General features: G+C 39.8%; 1 protein-coding gene across 1 annotated transcript in view; it reads left to right on the plus strand.

Annotated features, from left to right (window-relative positions):
- The window catches only part of LOC111267785 (uncharacterized), a 94,582-nt gene that overhangs the window by 58,945 nt on the left and 21,734 nt on the right, over positions 1 to 13,903 (plus strand). The window contains exon 3 of the mRNA XM_086971445.1: positions 2,672 to 2,704. Coding sequence (XP_086827571.1) covers positions 2,672 to 2,704 — 33 coding nt within the window. The remainder of the gene's footprint in view (positions 1 to 2,671; positions 2,705 to 13,903) is intronic.

Consider the following 13,903-nt stretch of genomic DNA (forward strand, 5'->3'; position numbering starts at 1 on the left):
AAGAGGGCTTTGTTTTGTCCAGCTGGTGGGTCCATTTGCAATGATTAGGTCATAAGGGGTCGGCGCCTGATCGCCCGGGGCCAGCCGATGAAGCCCGGTTACTACTGTAACTATTCGTAAACGTAAATATTACTCACAGTTTCCATTCAAATTGTTAAGGGAACTGTATCTCCGATCAAGATGGCGAACAAAAACGGAGATGAACACGGCAAGCAAAAAAATGAATACTTATAGCATTTATAATAGCCCACAATTAGAAGCATAGAGTGCTTACTGGAAAGAGGTGTTATTCAATTCAAAATATATTTCTCTACCTGTTCTAAGTGACGGTAGACCAAATAATTGTGTTCCATGGGCCAATTTTACTTTAAACAATTTATTTGTCTAGGTTTAAGCAACCCACACTCAACAGTCCCTAACGCACCAACACAGTCGCTCAGTGTAATGAACAAAGTATATCGCAGTGAAAAGCGCCGTCCTTGAAGACTAACGTAATAATATAGGTTAGGTAAGCAAGTTAATCGAACAAGCCGATACAATTAGATAATGAAATCTCTCTTACCCAGCGATTCAATTTAAAGGTGCACAGTCGTACTGGAAGATACCATGAGGAGAAGCGGAGTGGATGAAGATTTCGAATAGCTCTCACGAATCTTGTTGATATGTACATCTACGGATCATCCTGCACAATTTCCATATCGCTTTCGTTATATAAGTCAATAAACTGCTATGCCTCAAGTGTACCTTATTAGCTCATTTATATTTAGCGTGGTAAAGCTGTAATACGCTCTCTATAAACACCGTACTATAGCTTGTAAAAAAAAAACCAATACAACAAAGATGTCCGATGCTAAAGGTTTGGCTGCTGAAACAATGGGACGGCCAGGAAAACTGTAATCCAGAACTAAGTTTGCATTCAATATATTTGTACGTATCGTCAGTTTTCCGGTGTATCGCAATCGCTTCCTTATTTCTCTTCCGTAGGACAACTTCGACTAGTAGTTGCGTTCAGTAAACTTATATCTAAATAGTTTCTATGAATTTACACCACATACACGATATATTCAATACGATTGTTTCATCGACCTAGTTTTCATCGCTTGGTAGCGATACGCTTAAGATTTGCTTTTGATTTCTTAAAACTGGCAGACTTTTTCTTTGCATGCCGTGACGCAGAATTGATGAAGTACCAGTGAAGAGAGGATAAGTGTGTGGAACGGCCTGAATTTAGCACATTTAGTGACACTTGCCAGGAGAGTGGCGAGCCTCGATGATAGTGGTTGCGAAATCGCCAAATGGCGCCGTCGTCTTACCTTGCTTCTGGCTCGTAATAGAGGAAGAAGAGGATCCCATCGATCACACTCTCACTTACCACCAGCTGACAAGCTCTCGGTCTCAGCTGGTTCCAAGCTAAAGGGCGCACTGAGGCTGGCTGAAGTGGAGAAAGATTTCTACTTCCTTGCGGTGCGCACGCTACCGATCAGCCCAGGGGTGTGCACGATCAAAAAGGAGCGGCATTGATCTGTGGCAGGGATTCCCTAGCTACCGCGAATGTGTATATAGGTGTCGAAGGCTTTGCGCATTCGGGAATTGAAGAAAAGGCTCTTTTGGGATATTGCACGGGCAGTTTATGTTCGGATGTTATGCTCAGCAACCTGCCAAGCCACTGGGTTACACTAGAAACCAGCTGAGACGGTGGTAACACCTTGCTGATGATCCCGCTGAGATCCTGCTATATACCTAGCAGGACAGAGGAGGAATGTAGCAGTGCACCACGCTCTCTCGATGGTACCAGTTGGTCGTCTTGCCACCGTAGCCACCTGGAATTTGATCTCTCCATCGGAAAGTGTAAAAGTTGAACCGCCTAGCTTACCAGAAAAAAACTGACATTCACAGTTATAACTTTATCATCTCGAGACTCCACACAAGCGTCATGTCCTATTCATTTGTCTACACTGTGCAACGAACAGGCGCCATGACCCTTTCTGTCGTCTGGCGGCCAGTACTGTATGGTCCTCTTGGATATTGGGTGACACCCTCTCGATGACTCACAGCTCCCCTTGCCTTTGGATAGGCGATGAAGCTGTAATGGTAAAAGCCAGTCGTTCCTAGGGGTCGATTTAGAGCTAATCCGCAATATCGGGAAGTAGTAAGGACTTTGCGCAATAGCTGCGAACTCGCTCGTTCGATCAAATTAAGGCTTTTCCCTGCTGTTGCGGTAGCTGATTGATGTTTTAATAAGGAGGGTGATTATTGGCCTTTTCCCTGTAGTGCTAGTAATATTATAGCAATTGCTAGTAGAATGTTAAGAAGCCAGTTGCTGGCAACGAGTAGGTTCATAGGTCCGCACCTTCTATATCTAAAAAAGATACTGTTTTGCGACTGAACATTATAGCAAATATGTAAAGATGAGACGATAACAAACGACTGAAACATGCTGCCCATTCTGCCCCTATATTTTAAATCAAGATGAACGCAAAATCGGATATAACTGTCCACTACGCATATACGGCTCACATGGCCACGCTCCTTCCGAATGCACCCGTAGTATATATGTATATATATTGATTTCAGTTTAAAACAAAATCAATATACTAACTTCATAGACACCAAAATGTGGCATAATTTGTTCGATACCTTCATAATAAGTAGCTATTTTATTGCTTCACAGGTATTGGGAAATGGCGAATTCCACGAAGACGAGGTACGTGCATAGTCATTTAATTATAGTCTATTTTAACTTATAGCAAATTTATGTTGTGTATTTAGCATAAAGTACGTCGGTGTTATATATGCGACCATCCTGCACTCTCCGGATCAAATCAAAAAGAACGTAACGGCTGCTCACAATGAATAATGCCAGCAATGGCCTCATCTGTGCCGCCTACGAAGAATCAGCCTCACACGAACCGAAAACAATGTCCAGTTTAGATGGCTTTAATCGTCAATATGCTATCGACAACCAAGCAGTAGGGCAAATGATATTCTTGGGCACTCCTCCAACTGGCCCTTAGACTTATTATCGCCTATGGTACATACAGCTGCCCAGTTTCCCAATTCTACCTATACAGATATCAAGGGATAATTAAGCACTGAGTGATTCGGCCCCGGAGGCGATGGCTGGACCGGGTTATAGCTGAACCAGGCGTAGATTGGTACTTCACAGGGAGGGAATTGCGGAGTATGAAGTCTAAGAAGTTGTTATAAAAGGAATAAAAATTATATGACATACGGTGTAGTATTGAGTATGATACGTTTGAGCATAAGATGGTAAGATATTCTAGAGAGTGGTAAGTACGTGACCTGTGTGTTAGGTACTCTTTAATATTTGACGCTTCCGGAGGCGTATATTTCCAGCAAACAATGTTCAATATTGTTTTAACCTAAAAAGGCAATAGACATTTTGGTGAGCTTCCAAAAATTTTGGCTTGAAGAATAAGTAAGTTCTAATATGAATAAGTAAGAAGAATAAGTTTGAATGTTCGATAAAGCCTTGGAATAACATGCTATAAATGTAATATTTAGAAGGCTAAAGTTGGGCCTAAAAGGGAAAATATTGTTCTTGAATTGGGTCTCTATTTTAATAAAAAAAATCTGAACATTAAACATATTTACCAAAATAGCTTATCCGTAAAATACTAATACCTTGTAGATCCGTGTAGCGCTCATGATATTTGCAAGTATTTATATCGTGTATAAAAGGGCGCACAGAAAGAAATCTTTTCTCACAATGGCCTCAATGAGGGGTTCGTTTCTTTTTTTTTTTATTACTACTTGTTTTCGAAAGTTTTTCCATCGCATGAAGAGTTAAGGTAGAACTTGCAATGCTAAATTGATAGTTGCCATACCTCAATATAGTAGCTTAAAATATGTACCAGTAATTTATATATATATATATTGGCCGGCGTCACATTGGTCTCATACCATTCTGCAGGTGATTTGTTATTACAACGGTTAAATTCAGACGAATAACGTACAAAATGTATGTATCATAAACAAATGGATAGATATTCTTTCCATATAGCATTGTATGTAATGGGAGCGTGCAACTGTTCAGACCTGTTTGCTATAATATTTAATAATTCTGCTTAATAATAGTTGTTTATATTTAAATTTGATAGGAAGTAAAATTGATAGCGAAGGATTAGTGAAGGCATTATGTCTTCTTGGCTCCAGAGCCTTATCAATATAAGACCTGCGATATCTCGGAGCAACATTTAGAAAAGTACTGCCCGACAAGTTAGACAAGTTTTTGAGTCAGCATTCCAATATTGTAACTATTCCGAAAGGATCTTTTAGGATATCAAACAAATAGTGATTAAGCTATTTCAACCGCGAGAACCACTCGTACATATAGTTGGTGGGGCATTTGAGATTGCCTTAAAAGACCTTAAAAGTTAGATTACGCTTTATATACTTTTTCAGGTATCAAAAAGTTATTGATTGATCTTCCGATTGTTTTGTACGGTTCGGGCGACCACAGTGTATGTATGCACTGTTGGGGCGGTCCATGTATGAGTTTCAACTAACCCCGTCGAAAAGCGAACGAGTTTGTTCCATTTGTGTCGCTCATAATGAGAGCAGCTTTGCAAGTGAAACCAGCATCATCGATTTTCGGCAGGCAGACTTTCAGGCCCCTCAGAGCTTATGGCAGACTATTCGGATCACCTTCGGCCATGGTAGCACAATATTATTAGCTTACGATCTACCACTTATGTTTGTTCCAAACTGTCATAATAAATAAGACGCACCTGATAAGATCTAGAACACTGGCACGCCGTGAAGTTGTACAGATAATTATTAACGTATCAGCGTGATTTTATTAGGGAACTCCCGATAAAACTGGCCACGCTTGTGCTGTCTTCTTATAGCGGTTGCTTCAGGCCTCTCAGTAGTTATTTAGACGCACCGTAGCCCTTGCCAACCATGCTCGTTTTAGCGTTAGCTGAACTGAAGGAAATAGTTGAATTATCCAGCGTAACTTATAACTTCAGTGATTACACAATTTCGTTTAGCAAAAAATTAATTATCGTTACCCCGTTAAGTACACTCTTCACGACACTTGCCATAACAACGACAGGCAAATCGAGTGATTATTACGTCACCAGTGAACTTTTGGTTGGGTCTGCCTACGCCACTTGGTTTCTTGTGTTACGCACGTGAAGAACACCCTGGCCTTTGGCCCATTCTTTGTGGGCCTGGAGGCAAGGTTCAAGCGAACCTCTTTGACTTCAAGCGAACCATCTGACATATCGCCAAAAAAATGGGTGAAGTTTTGTCTCACCTTTTGAAGACTCGTTTTCCGGAAATGTCTGCTAATAAGGTCTACTGGGTACGCTCCAACAACAGATCCAGTCACCTGGCTATCCTCATGCTAATCATTGTCAATATATATATATAATTATAATCATAATAATAATGGTTGCCGGATTAAAAACAACAATGCAGCGTTATTGAATTTCTCTGCGCCTATTACGGCCTATATTTACGATGGCAGTTGCCCGAATGTTAATAAAAAAGCATGCCCTTTTCGTTAAACCTGGTGTCGTAATCTCCATTTAAAACCCAAATGCGTTTCGTATATGCATTCCATGGTCCTTACGTATATTGACCCCATGTGTCGTGATTATGCTTATCATAGATCTCCTCCGTGACGACGCATATGCAGGTATACACCGCGTTCAATGCAATTAAGGCAGTAATAGGATGTACAAAACCCATAGTTGTTAGGTGGAAACTCGTCTTTGCAGACAATGCTCCAGATGTCGCCGTCGAGTAGAAGACTGGTTTATTATTTTCAACATACAGTTTACAGAATGTTAATCGTCCTTTCGTGTTTTTGTTACGCCGTAAAATCTCTAGAAAAAAACATTCGTTTAACCAGCTAAACCGATCGACCGAACGCCATATTTAACACAATTGACGCACGCTTTCCTTTGGTGTCGCTACATAGCAAAGGTAATTTGCTTCCTCCATATTTTAAATGATATTCAAGTATATTTTGAAATCTGAAGTACGGCACCTTGCGGTAGTTTCTTTGTTGTAACGCTGAAACGATTGGACGCCTTTGAGAAAAGCATGGCTATAGAATAGTTCTTTTAACTTCTCCCACGTGCGTCAGGGGTGCTAATATAGAGCAGAGAAGTATGCCATTCAACTTAATGAAGCTTTCTGATTAGATCATGGGATAATCAAGTTCCATGAGATACTGCGCTATATATAAGCCCAATATCAGCGTTTAAAACCTCCTTTTGCCAGTTAGAGCCGTCTATTTTCGTACATCTACTAATTAATCTTTATCGGTTCGTTGTCGTACACTGTCAATGTTTGTGAAATGAAGCTTACGAAACTGCACCGTGTGATGCTTCATCACTTAGCGCCAATATCAACCTCAAAATGATTTACTCTGTTTAGCTCGTTCCCACCTAGTGCTTACCTGTGCCATTTCGTTTGTGGTACAGAACAGAAGTAGAAATCTTGTTAATAGACAATTATCTTTTAGTATAGTAAAGTGTTTGTTATGTCTAATTAGCGTTCCCTCTGATTTTATAGTAGCGTGCCGTATCGTATCGGACATTTTCCAGTATACTATCCTCGATGTCCGAAGCAGTTATAACAGATGCTGCCAGAGAACATCGTGTCAATGTGAGGTGCCGAAATTTGCTGAGATGTCTGGCTAGCCTTATTTGATGAAAATCGGCCCCTATATGTACATAAGACGCCAGGGTAACAAGTGATACGTAATTAAGATGTCGGTAGCCAATTCATTTGAGAAATTATTCACGTTATTGCAATTAGAAACGATGAAGTACTGACCCAAGTCATAGAACATGGAAAAGTGAAAACAACAGTAACAGGTTAGGCTTATTGTAGTATTTACATATAATGTATAGGGTAATTTTAGCGAAAGGCACCAGTTTGACGCTCATAAATTTATGGCCACAAAGGAAGGTATTATATATAGCATACGCTATATGCAGCAATACGCTGCATTTTGTGCAAATAATGAAAGCTTCTATTGAAAAAACAAAAGACAGACATGTTACACAAGTATATAAACAGATTATGCATTACCGATGCTTATAAGAAAGTTATAGGATGTCTGCTAATCAGTATCTGTGAAAGTTCAAAATATAGTCTAGCCTTACGTATTTTAACTTTGTCACAACTATGTAGCTGGCCATTGCTAATTTCCTGCGCCACACATAAGGTGGGCGTGCTCAGACACTTTCCTTATCTTATCTTATCTCGAACATGCTAGATTTATTTAAATATTCTCAGCGAATAGTAATACTATTAGTTTAAGTAGCAAATAGATTAAACAAATAGTATTTAATTGTATACTACTACTGGGTAGACAATCAGGCAACTAAGGAAGGAAAAACGATGATGAGGTGCGGGGTCGATGTTGGCTTCATAGTGACCATGATCTGTTATGGAAAAAACAGTAACGATTACGACCTGAACTGCCAAACCCCCTGATAAATAGGGCTCATTATATGGCAGTGATAATTCAACTATTGTTTGATTCGGAGTTTTTTTTTTGTACTCGTGATTGTCTGTGCAGGTATAGCCGATGTCACTGAATTTCTCTATCGATATCGGGACGTTTAGATTCTGCTCGCCCCTTATGTAGCGGCGGATCCATACAAACGCATATAGCGTACACGTACACGTGCACGTTGTAACGTGACAAGACGTCAACAATTATATGATAAATCTGTTTTTTTTTGGACAAAAGCCAATCACATAACGCTATTCAGGTGTTAAATAGCTATGTCCAATGATCACTGTCGAGAAAGGTCTGTAAATCTGTTGAGCATCGGAAGATCACTATACTACACTAAAGGGATTATCGATCAGACTTATTGCGAGGGATGTATTCTTGCAATTGCAATGATGATTGCACTATTATATATAAGTTTTATACCGTCTACGTCAAAGCACCAATTTAGATGTTTGACCGCTCACCTTCATCTGCTGCAGTCTGTCACAAGGAAGTCGCAAATAGGGTCACAGCGATGCTATACTATTTTTTTTTTTCGCATTGATTAATTGTTGCGTCTCGACGTTCTCGTATGCAGTCTTAACTCATTCAATGTTGGTTAATGAAATCGCAGAAATGGCGAGGTTTTTACATATGATGGACGATCGTGACCGCGTATCGAATCGATGTCACCATGTAGGAGAGATGCTGGCAGAAACTGCGTTGCTCGCATCCAGTAGCGAGACTCATTTGGGAAAAATAAAACAGGCCTTTTGGGTCCAGCTATATCTGGCTTCGGGAAAAATGAGTAAAAAAAAATTCAAACTACACAAAGCTTGCCCCAATCCCATCGTCGTAGCACCGAACGTGAGTATTCAAAAGTGTAGCTGCGGAAATCATTGCGTACACCGTTAAGTGGCCAACACAAAACAGAGAGAAACTACCATGAACGGGGAGGTTTTGAGGGAATCAATATGGCACCTACTGTCTTATATATAGATTTGGGCGTGCACTCGGGGAAAATCGACTGAAAATCAATAAATATATTTTATTTGTTCCTCTGATAGCAAAATAATGTTTTATCGGAAGAGATAATTTTCCTTTAACCGAGCTTTAAGTATACACATTGTCAAATAAAACAATTATTGTTTCTCCCAGTTTTTATCTACATATTTTGATCTAGAATACAAAAAATTTCTTCAAACATAAAAGTTCAACAATCACATAATACACATAGTCACAACACGACGGCACATACGTATCGCACGGCATAAACTACTCTGATTTTGTTACGATAGATTCGGCAAACTTTTAACAAAAAAAAAAAAGTACAACTTAGATAAAACTGCTTCGAGATAAAATTTCGATTTCTGAAAATAGACGTATATGCTACCATTAGTTGTTGGCAATCAAGATATCTACGAGTGCTATGTACAAGCGTAATAAACAGTAAATGACCGTACAGCCTAAATAGCTCTAACTAGAGACAATGTTTATAATGTTAAACATTAATGAAATCTATACTATTTTTATCAGTACACTTTATAGTCACCAAGTATCAAGTTAGCCTAACGTACCGACGAAGCGTCGTGTCCTTAGTCAAGAACTGTTAACCTCTGGGATACCATGCAGCCGGACAGAAGACCTTTAGTTCGTTGATCGAATTGTCATGATCTAGGCTCAGGTATTACGTAAGTTTACATGTATCGTTTTCAACAGTAACGAGCCATAGCCTTGTGGCCGGAATTTTATAAATGGGACGGCACCGGCTGCTCCTGAAGCACTCCTCTTCGTCATTTGATTTTTCAAGCTTTGTAGTCGTTGCCGTGGAAATTATCCGCAAGCAACTGGTCCAGACTACGTTGAAGTTGTCCCCACAGCCGCCAAATCTCCGCTTCCTGAGATCCGTACAATGGCTCAGTAGTTTGTGCACCTATAACTGCCTCGAACCTAAAGCTGAGCTGTAACGCTCACCACTCAGCCACGGGGTACGGAGTAGCAGGTGTTTCACCTGTTTATATTCTCAAGGCCTCTAAGTGTATTATAGACCAGTTTACGGTTGCCCTTCCTTATTGCGTGGTGCTCGTCATCCCTGATAAATAACCCTTGTAATAGTTTACGAGAAGCTTTTCTGCGGGGAGAGTCCTTGTTATCGCTGATCGACTCCCAGATATCATGACCGTACAAAGCGTTAGGAAGTGCTTCGAGATTACCGCCTGGATACAGAAAAACAGCAAATTCATTTCAGGTACTATATAGCGTTGAAGACCCCATTTTGCTTACGTCACACGCTGTTATAACTCGTACAGAATTGAATTAATACGCATCAGCAAGCTTATAGAATGTTGGAAGCCACACCGTGAAACGGTAGAGCTGACGATTCAAATAGCGGCAGAGCGAAGGATTCCATATAAAGCTTGGTATGCCCGTTTCACCCTGTGGATTTTCACCTAGCAATGGCCAATTTAAGGCCTCTTTTATTTTCACCAAAAATTCCTCCTTCCCTCCGTTACAAGTGTGAAGTGAATAGAATAGCAAAATTTTCTAAAATATCGACTTCACTCAGCGCTGAGACCGTTTCAACTAAACGCAACCTCCTTAAAGTGAACATTAAAGTAAAAAAATTACTAGTAATATCCTGATCATCTATGTCATTTCTAGGCCTACATTCAGATCAGTTGATGATTCTGCCAAAACGTTATACCTTAATACAATAAAAGTTATTTGCGTAGTTCCTGATGTTCTTAATGGCTGGATCATTAAGCTTTTTCACGCTGATTTGACGCTATCGCGTGGTATCATATGCGAGGTTATAAGAAAAATCGACTATGTCGTGTCTCGTTCCCACCTGGAAGGGACGCAGCTGTCGGACAGCGCAAACTGTGTTGCCATAAAGCTTGAGTGAATTGATGGGGAAAATAGTTTATAGGAAATATTCCGCGCTGCCAATCAGGATAATTTTTTCCCGTTCAAAAATGGGCGCAACCGCTCTAGTTAGAATTTAATGACCCGGGAATTTTCAACTTGGGGTGCCATTTGGAAAAAAGTTGCTTTACACCTCAAGCAATTGAAAAGCAAAAATATATGTGGGCTGTCTTTAATCGTAAATCTATATTTTTCCTAAATATCGAAATTGTTGATCTGCTCGTACGCGACCCCCTTTCAGGTCAACTCGGGTGTGTGGCGTATCCATAATCCAGTTTTGTCAGATAAAAGTTAAGCAATTTTAGTGGTGCATTAATTCAGAGATCTCTCAACTCTCAACGAAATTTCATTGTTACGTGACTGTTCTCACCACAAAACGGTAAAACACGACGGCTTTATAGAATTTATTTCACTTTATTTAATTGCTTAACGTTTAGTTAACCCTTAATACACTCAGCAAAAGTACTTCGCGAGCTACAGTACATATCAAGATATTAAAATATAGAGAGCCGATTTATACGAGCTTGCTATGGACTATAGGAAGCTGTCCACCGAAATTCTGAATGGACCCTAATAGAAACAAGTGATATAGCTAAAAAGTTACTCCTGGAGAGTCCTATTTGTTATATAATACGAAGACAGCGTACAAGTAACATAACGCAGTGTGAAACCTTCGCGCCATCGGAAAACCTGAGGTGGCCTCGCAGCGACTCCCTTTAGAAGGGATCAAAACAGGATAATACACCAAATTTCTCAGGTATCTAACCTCGAACCTAATGAGGTCTTGTCCGCAGTAATGCTTGTATGTACGCAAGACACATCATCACACCGATATGGCCTTATGCTGTCGTTGTTGTTATCCTCACTGTCATCATTCCAGTATAACCCAATTTGGATCGCTAACCTAAAACTGGAATCCGTATCGATTAACGTAAACAATATTCCGTATTGCAAGTGGAAGGATAGAAATAAATCGCTTAGCCTGTGCAGAAATATTATTACAAAAAAAATCTAGGTCTAGAGTCTAAAAGCTAATGTATTAGTGGTATGTTCTATTGGGTTTAAGTGGCTGGGAATTTTCGAGCTACTTTAGAAACATCCATTAGTAATCTTTACTGGTAAACATAAACTAGAAACGGTCAGGTGTTAATACATTTGTCGTAAATTCATATTATATATTGTAAAGTAACTGCTTCAGTTTCGTGTCGGTCATTTCAAAACTGGTCGTAGTCACGTTCGTTAAAACATCTACGAGAAAAAAACTACGATAGTCTGATGATTGAGGTTTCAAAATGGGGTGTTTTTCAATACGAACTACTTACGATAAATTGTCCATCTGAATCTGTGCCCTTAAGGTGTGCAATATCCTTTTCGCATAGTAAATATACAATGCAGATACTATCAGTGTATTGGAAGCCCTAAGATATACTAAACTGATGTTTCCTTGACAGATACTTAATGAGGTATCTATGATGCTTCCTACACGATTAATAATTGATTGCACAAAACAAGAGTATGGAGGGTGTAAGCTGTGGGTACTTTTGCCCGGGGGGTCGGGCAAAAGGACCGGGCGGGTCGGCTAAGGGAAACTTTCAGCACACCTACCCTACCAACGAGATATCTCTAGGAGCCAAAATCCCTGAAATATCGTAGCATTAGAAGATGATTTAGAGATTGCCTAGTAGTCAAGCTAAGAAAAAGCACTAATCTTGTAAGCTTGTTAAAATACAAAAATAAATAGCAATATTAATCAATGTATTCAAAGAACTATTTTTAAACGTATTTAGTTAGCCATTTTCGAGGTGACGGAACAATCATGTCGTTGCCTACCGATGCAACGGCTGGGGCAAGTCAAAAATCTTCAAGGAGGCGATTATGTTCCTGCTGCTGGCTTATCAACGATAATTTAAATATACAAAGCAACAGTATAGTAGTAATTCATATGGCAGTGGATAAAGGAATCGATCATTTGTCACAAGGATGTTGTCAACAGTTTGAAAATGAAACGAACACATTCGACAGTTGACTAGTACAAGTCATTACGAAGTTTTGAACCTTTCAGCAAGGAAACCAGGCGACAGTAGGCCGTCGACACTGGATTTATTACACGTCTAAATACAGATGTTGCCTGGCTTGTAGAGGCCCGCGGTATAGCTTCTGCTGAAAATCATGTGCAGTGCAGAATGGCTAGCAAAGTGAGGGTTTATCCCATCGGACTCATTTCATTTGTTATCTCTTATTTTTCTCGTATCAAAAAACTTCGCATGGAACTTGACGAACTTCTTCTGATATTTTTTTGCGGAGGACCATTAAGAAAGGGTTCCGGCGGCTAGGACTCTGAAGCATAATATTAGACCTCCGATATGAAGGGAAGGGTCGGCAGGGATGTAAAAGAATCATATTTCTTTCCGACCCATGTAGGCCCAGTATACGTTTCAGACAGAAGGATTTTCGCCGATTCAGCAGATCCCGATTCATGAGTATCAGATCTTTCAAATAGTTAGGGTGTAGTCCGGCTTTAATATCGCATGCCGCAATGAACATTTTCAATCCGACTCGCCTCGAGTTAGATCGATCACTGTGGGCACCAAAGATCAGAGATGAGGCGAAGGCAATACCGCCTGTAGACCGTTGGTCATTAGTAACTACCAGGACGTAGTTTCTCTACTGTCGACTCGAGTTCTGCTGACGGGACGATGGTAGATGCGTGATTGCCCAGGGATAATAAGGATTCCTTATAAAATTAGTATGCAAATGAACTCGAAATTTCGAAATTGAGCTGTTGCTTTTATTACATCCGTTTAATAACAATAAACGTTGCGTATATACAGAAGCTGTTTACTTTTACCTATTGACACCTAAACTCATGCGCTTCTCCACGTACTTCTAGCAGATGCTAGAACTAAACGTGCATGTCAGACGTTACCTTCGGACTAGTAAATTTAACCCCCGGGGAGTCTACACCAGCTCAGTCTAAATCCGAAGCTTGAATTCTTTGTTGTTTTTCTATAATCCGGCTTGACGAAATCCGTTACTCCGTTGCAATGATCGTTCTTGTTCCATTGCAGTTTATTAATGCACCCCGTCGCCCTGTTTTATTAAGTTCATTGCGCTGACCGAGTAATTACTTAACTTTGCTGTTTAATCCAATAGTCCTACTTTAACAGTTAGCTTTTACTTTATTTTAAATTAGTAATTCCGTTTTCCTCTCATGGTTATTTTACTGGTGTATTAAGTAAAACAGACTTCACTTTGAAACTTCGATGGAAATATTAGGCCGCTAAATTCTCAAAATTTTCGCTTGAAGAAAAAGCCACCATTGTATAAATTGCCTTCTTCAGAGAACGACGACAAAAAATACATAATTTTTATTTTATTTTTTTTCCTCAGAACACAGTTCATGTAGTGGACGCTGCAGTAAATTTCCGTCAGATGAGTCCCGCATAAAAAAAATTTACAAAGGTCGTTATAGTCATTCTTAAGATGGTCCGA

The sequence above is a fragment of the Varroa jacobsoni genome, unplaced genomic scaffold, assembly GCF_002532875.2.
Source record: "Varroa jacobsoni isolate VJ856 unplaced genomic scaffold, vjacob_1.0 scaffold_1221, whole genome shotgun sequence".
Taxonomy (NCBI): Eukaryota; Metazoa; Arthropoda; class Arachnida; order Mesostigmata; family Varroidae; genus Varroa; species Varroa jacobsoni.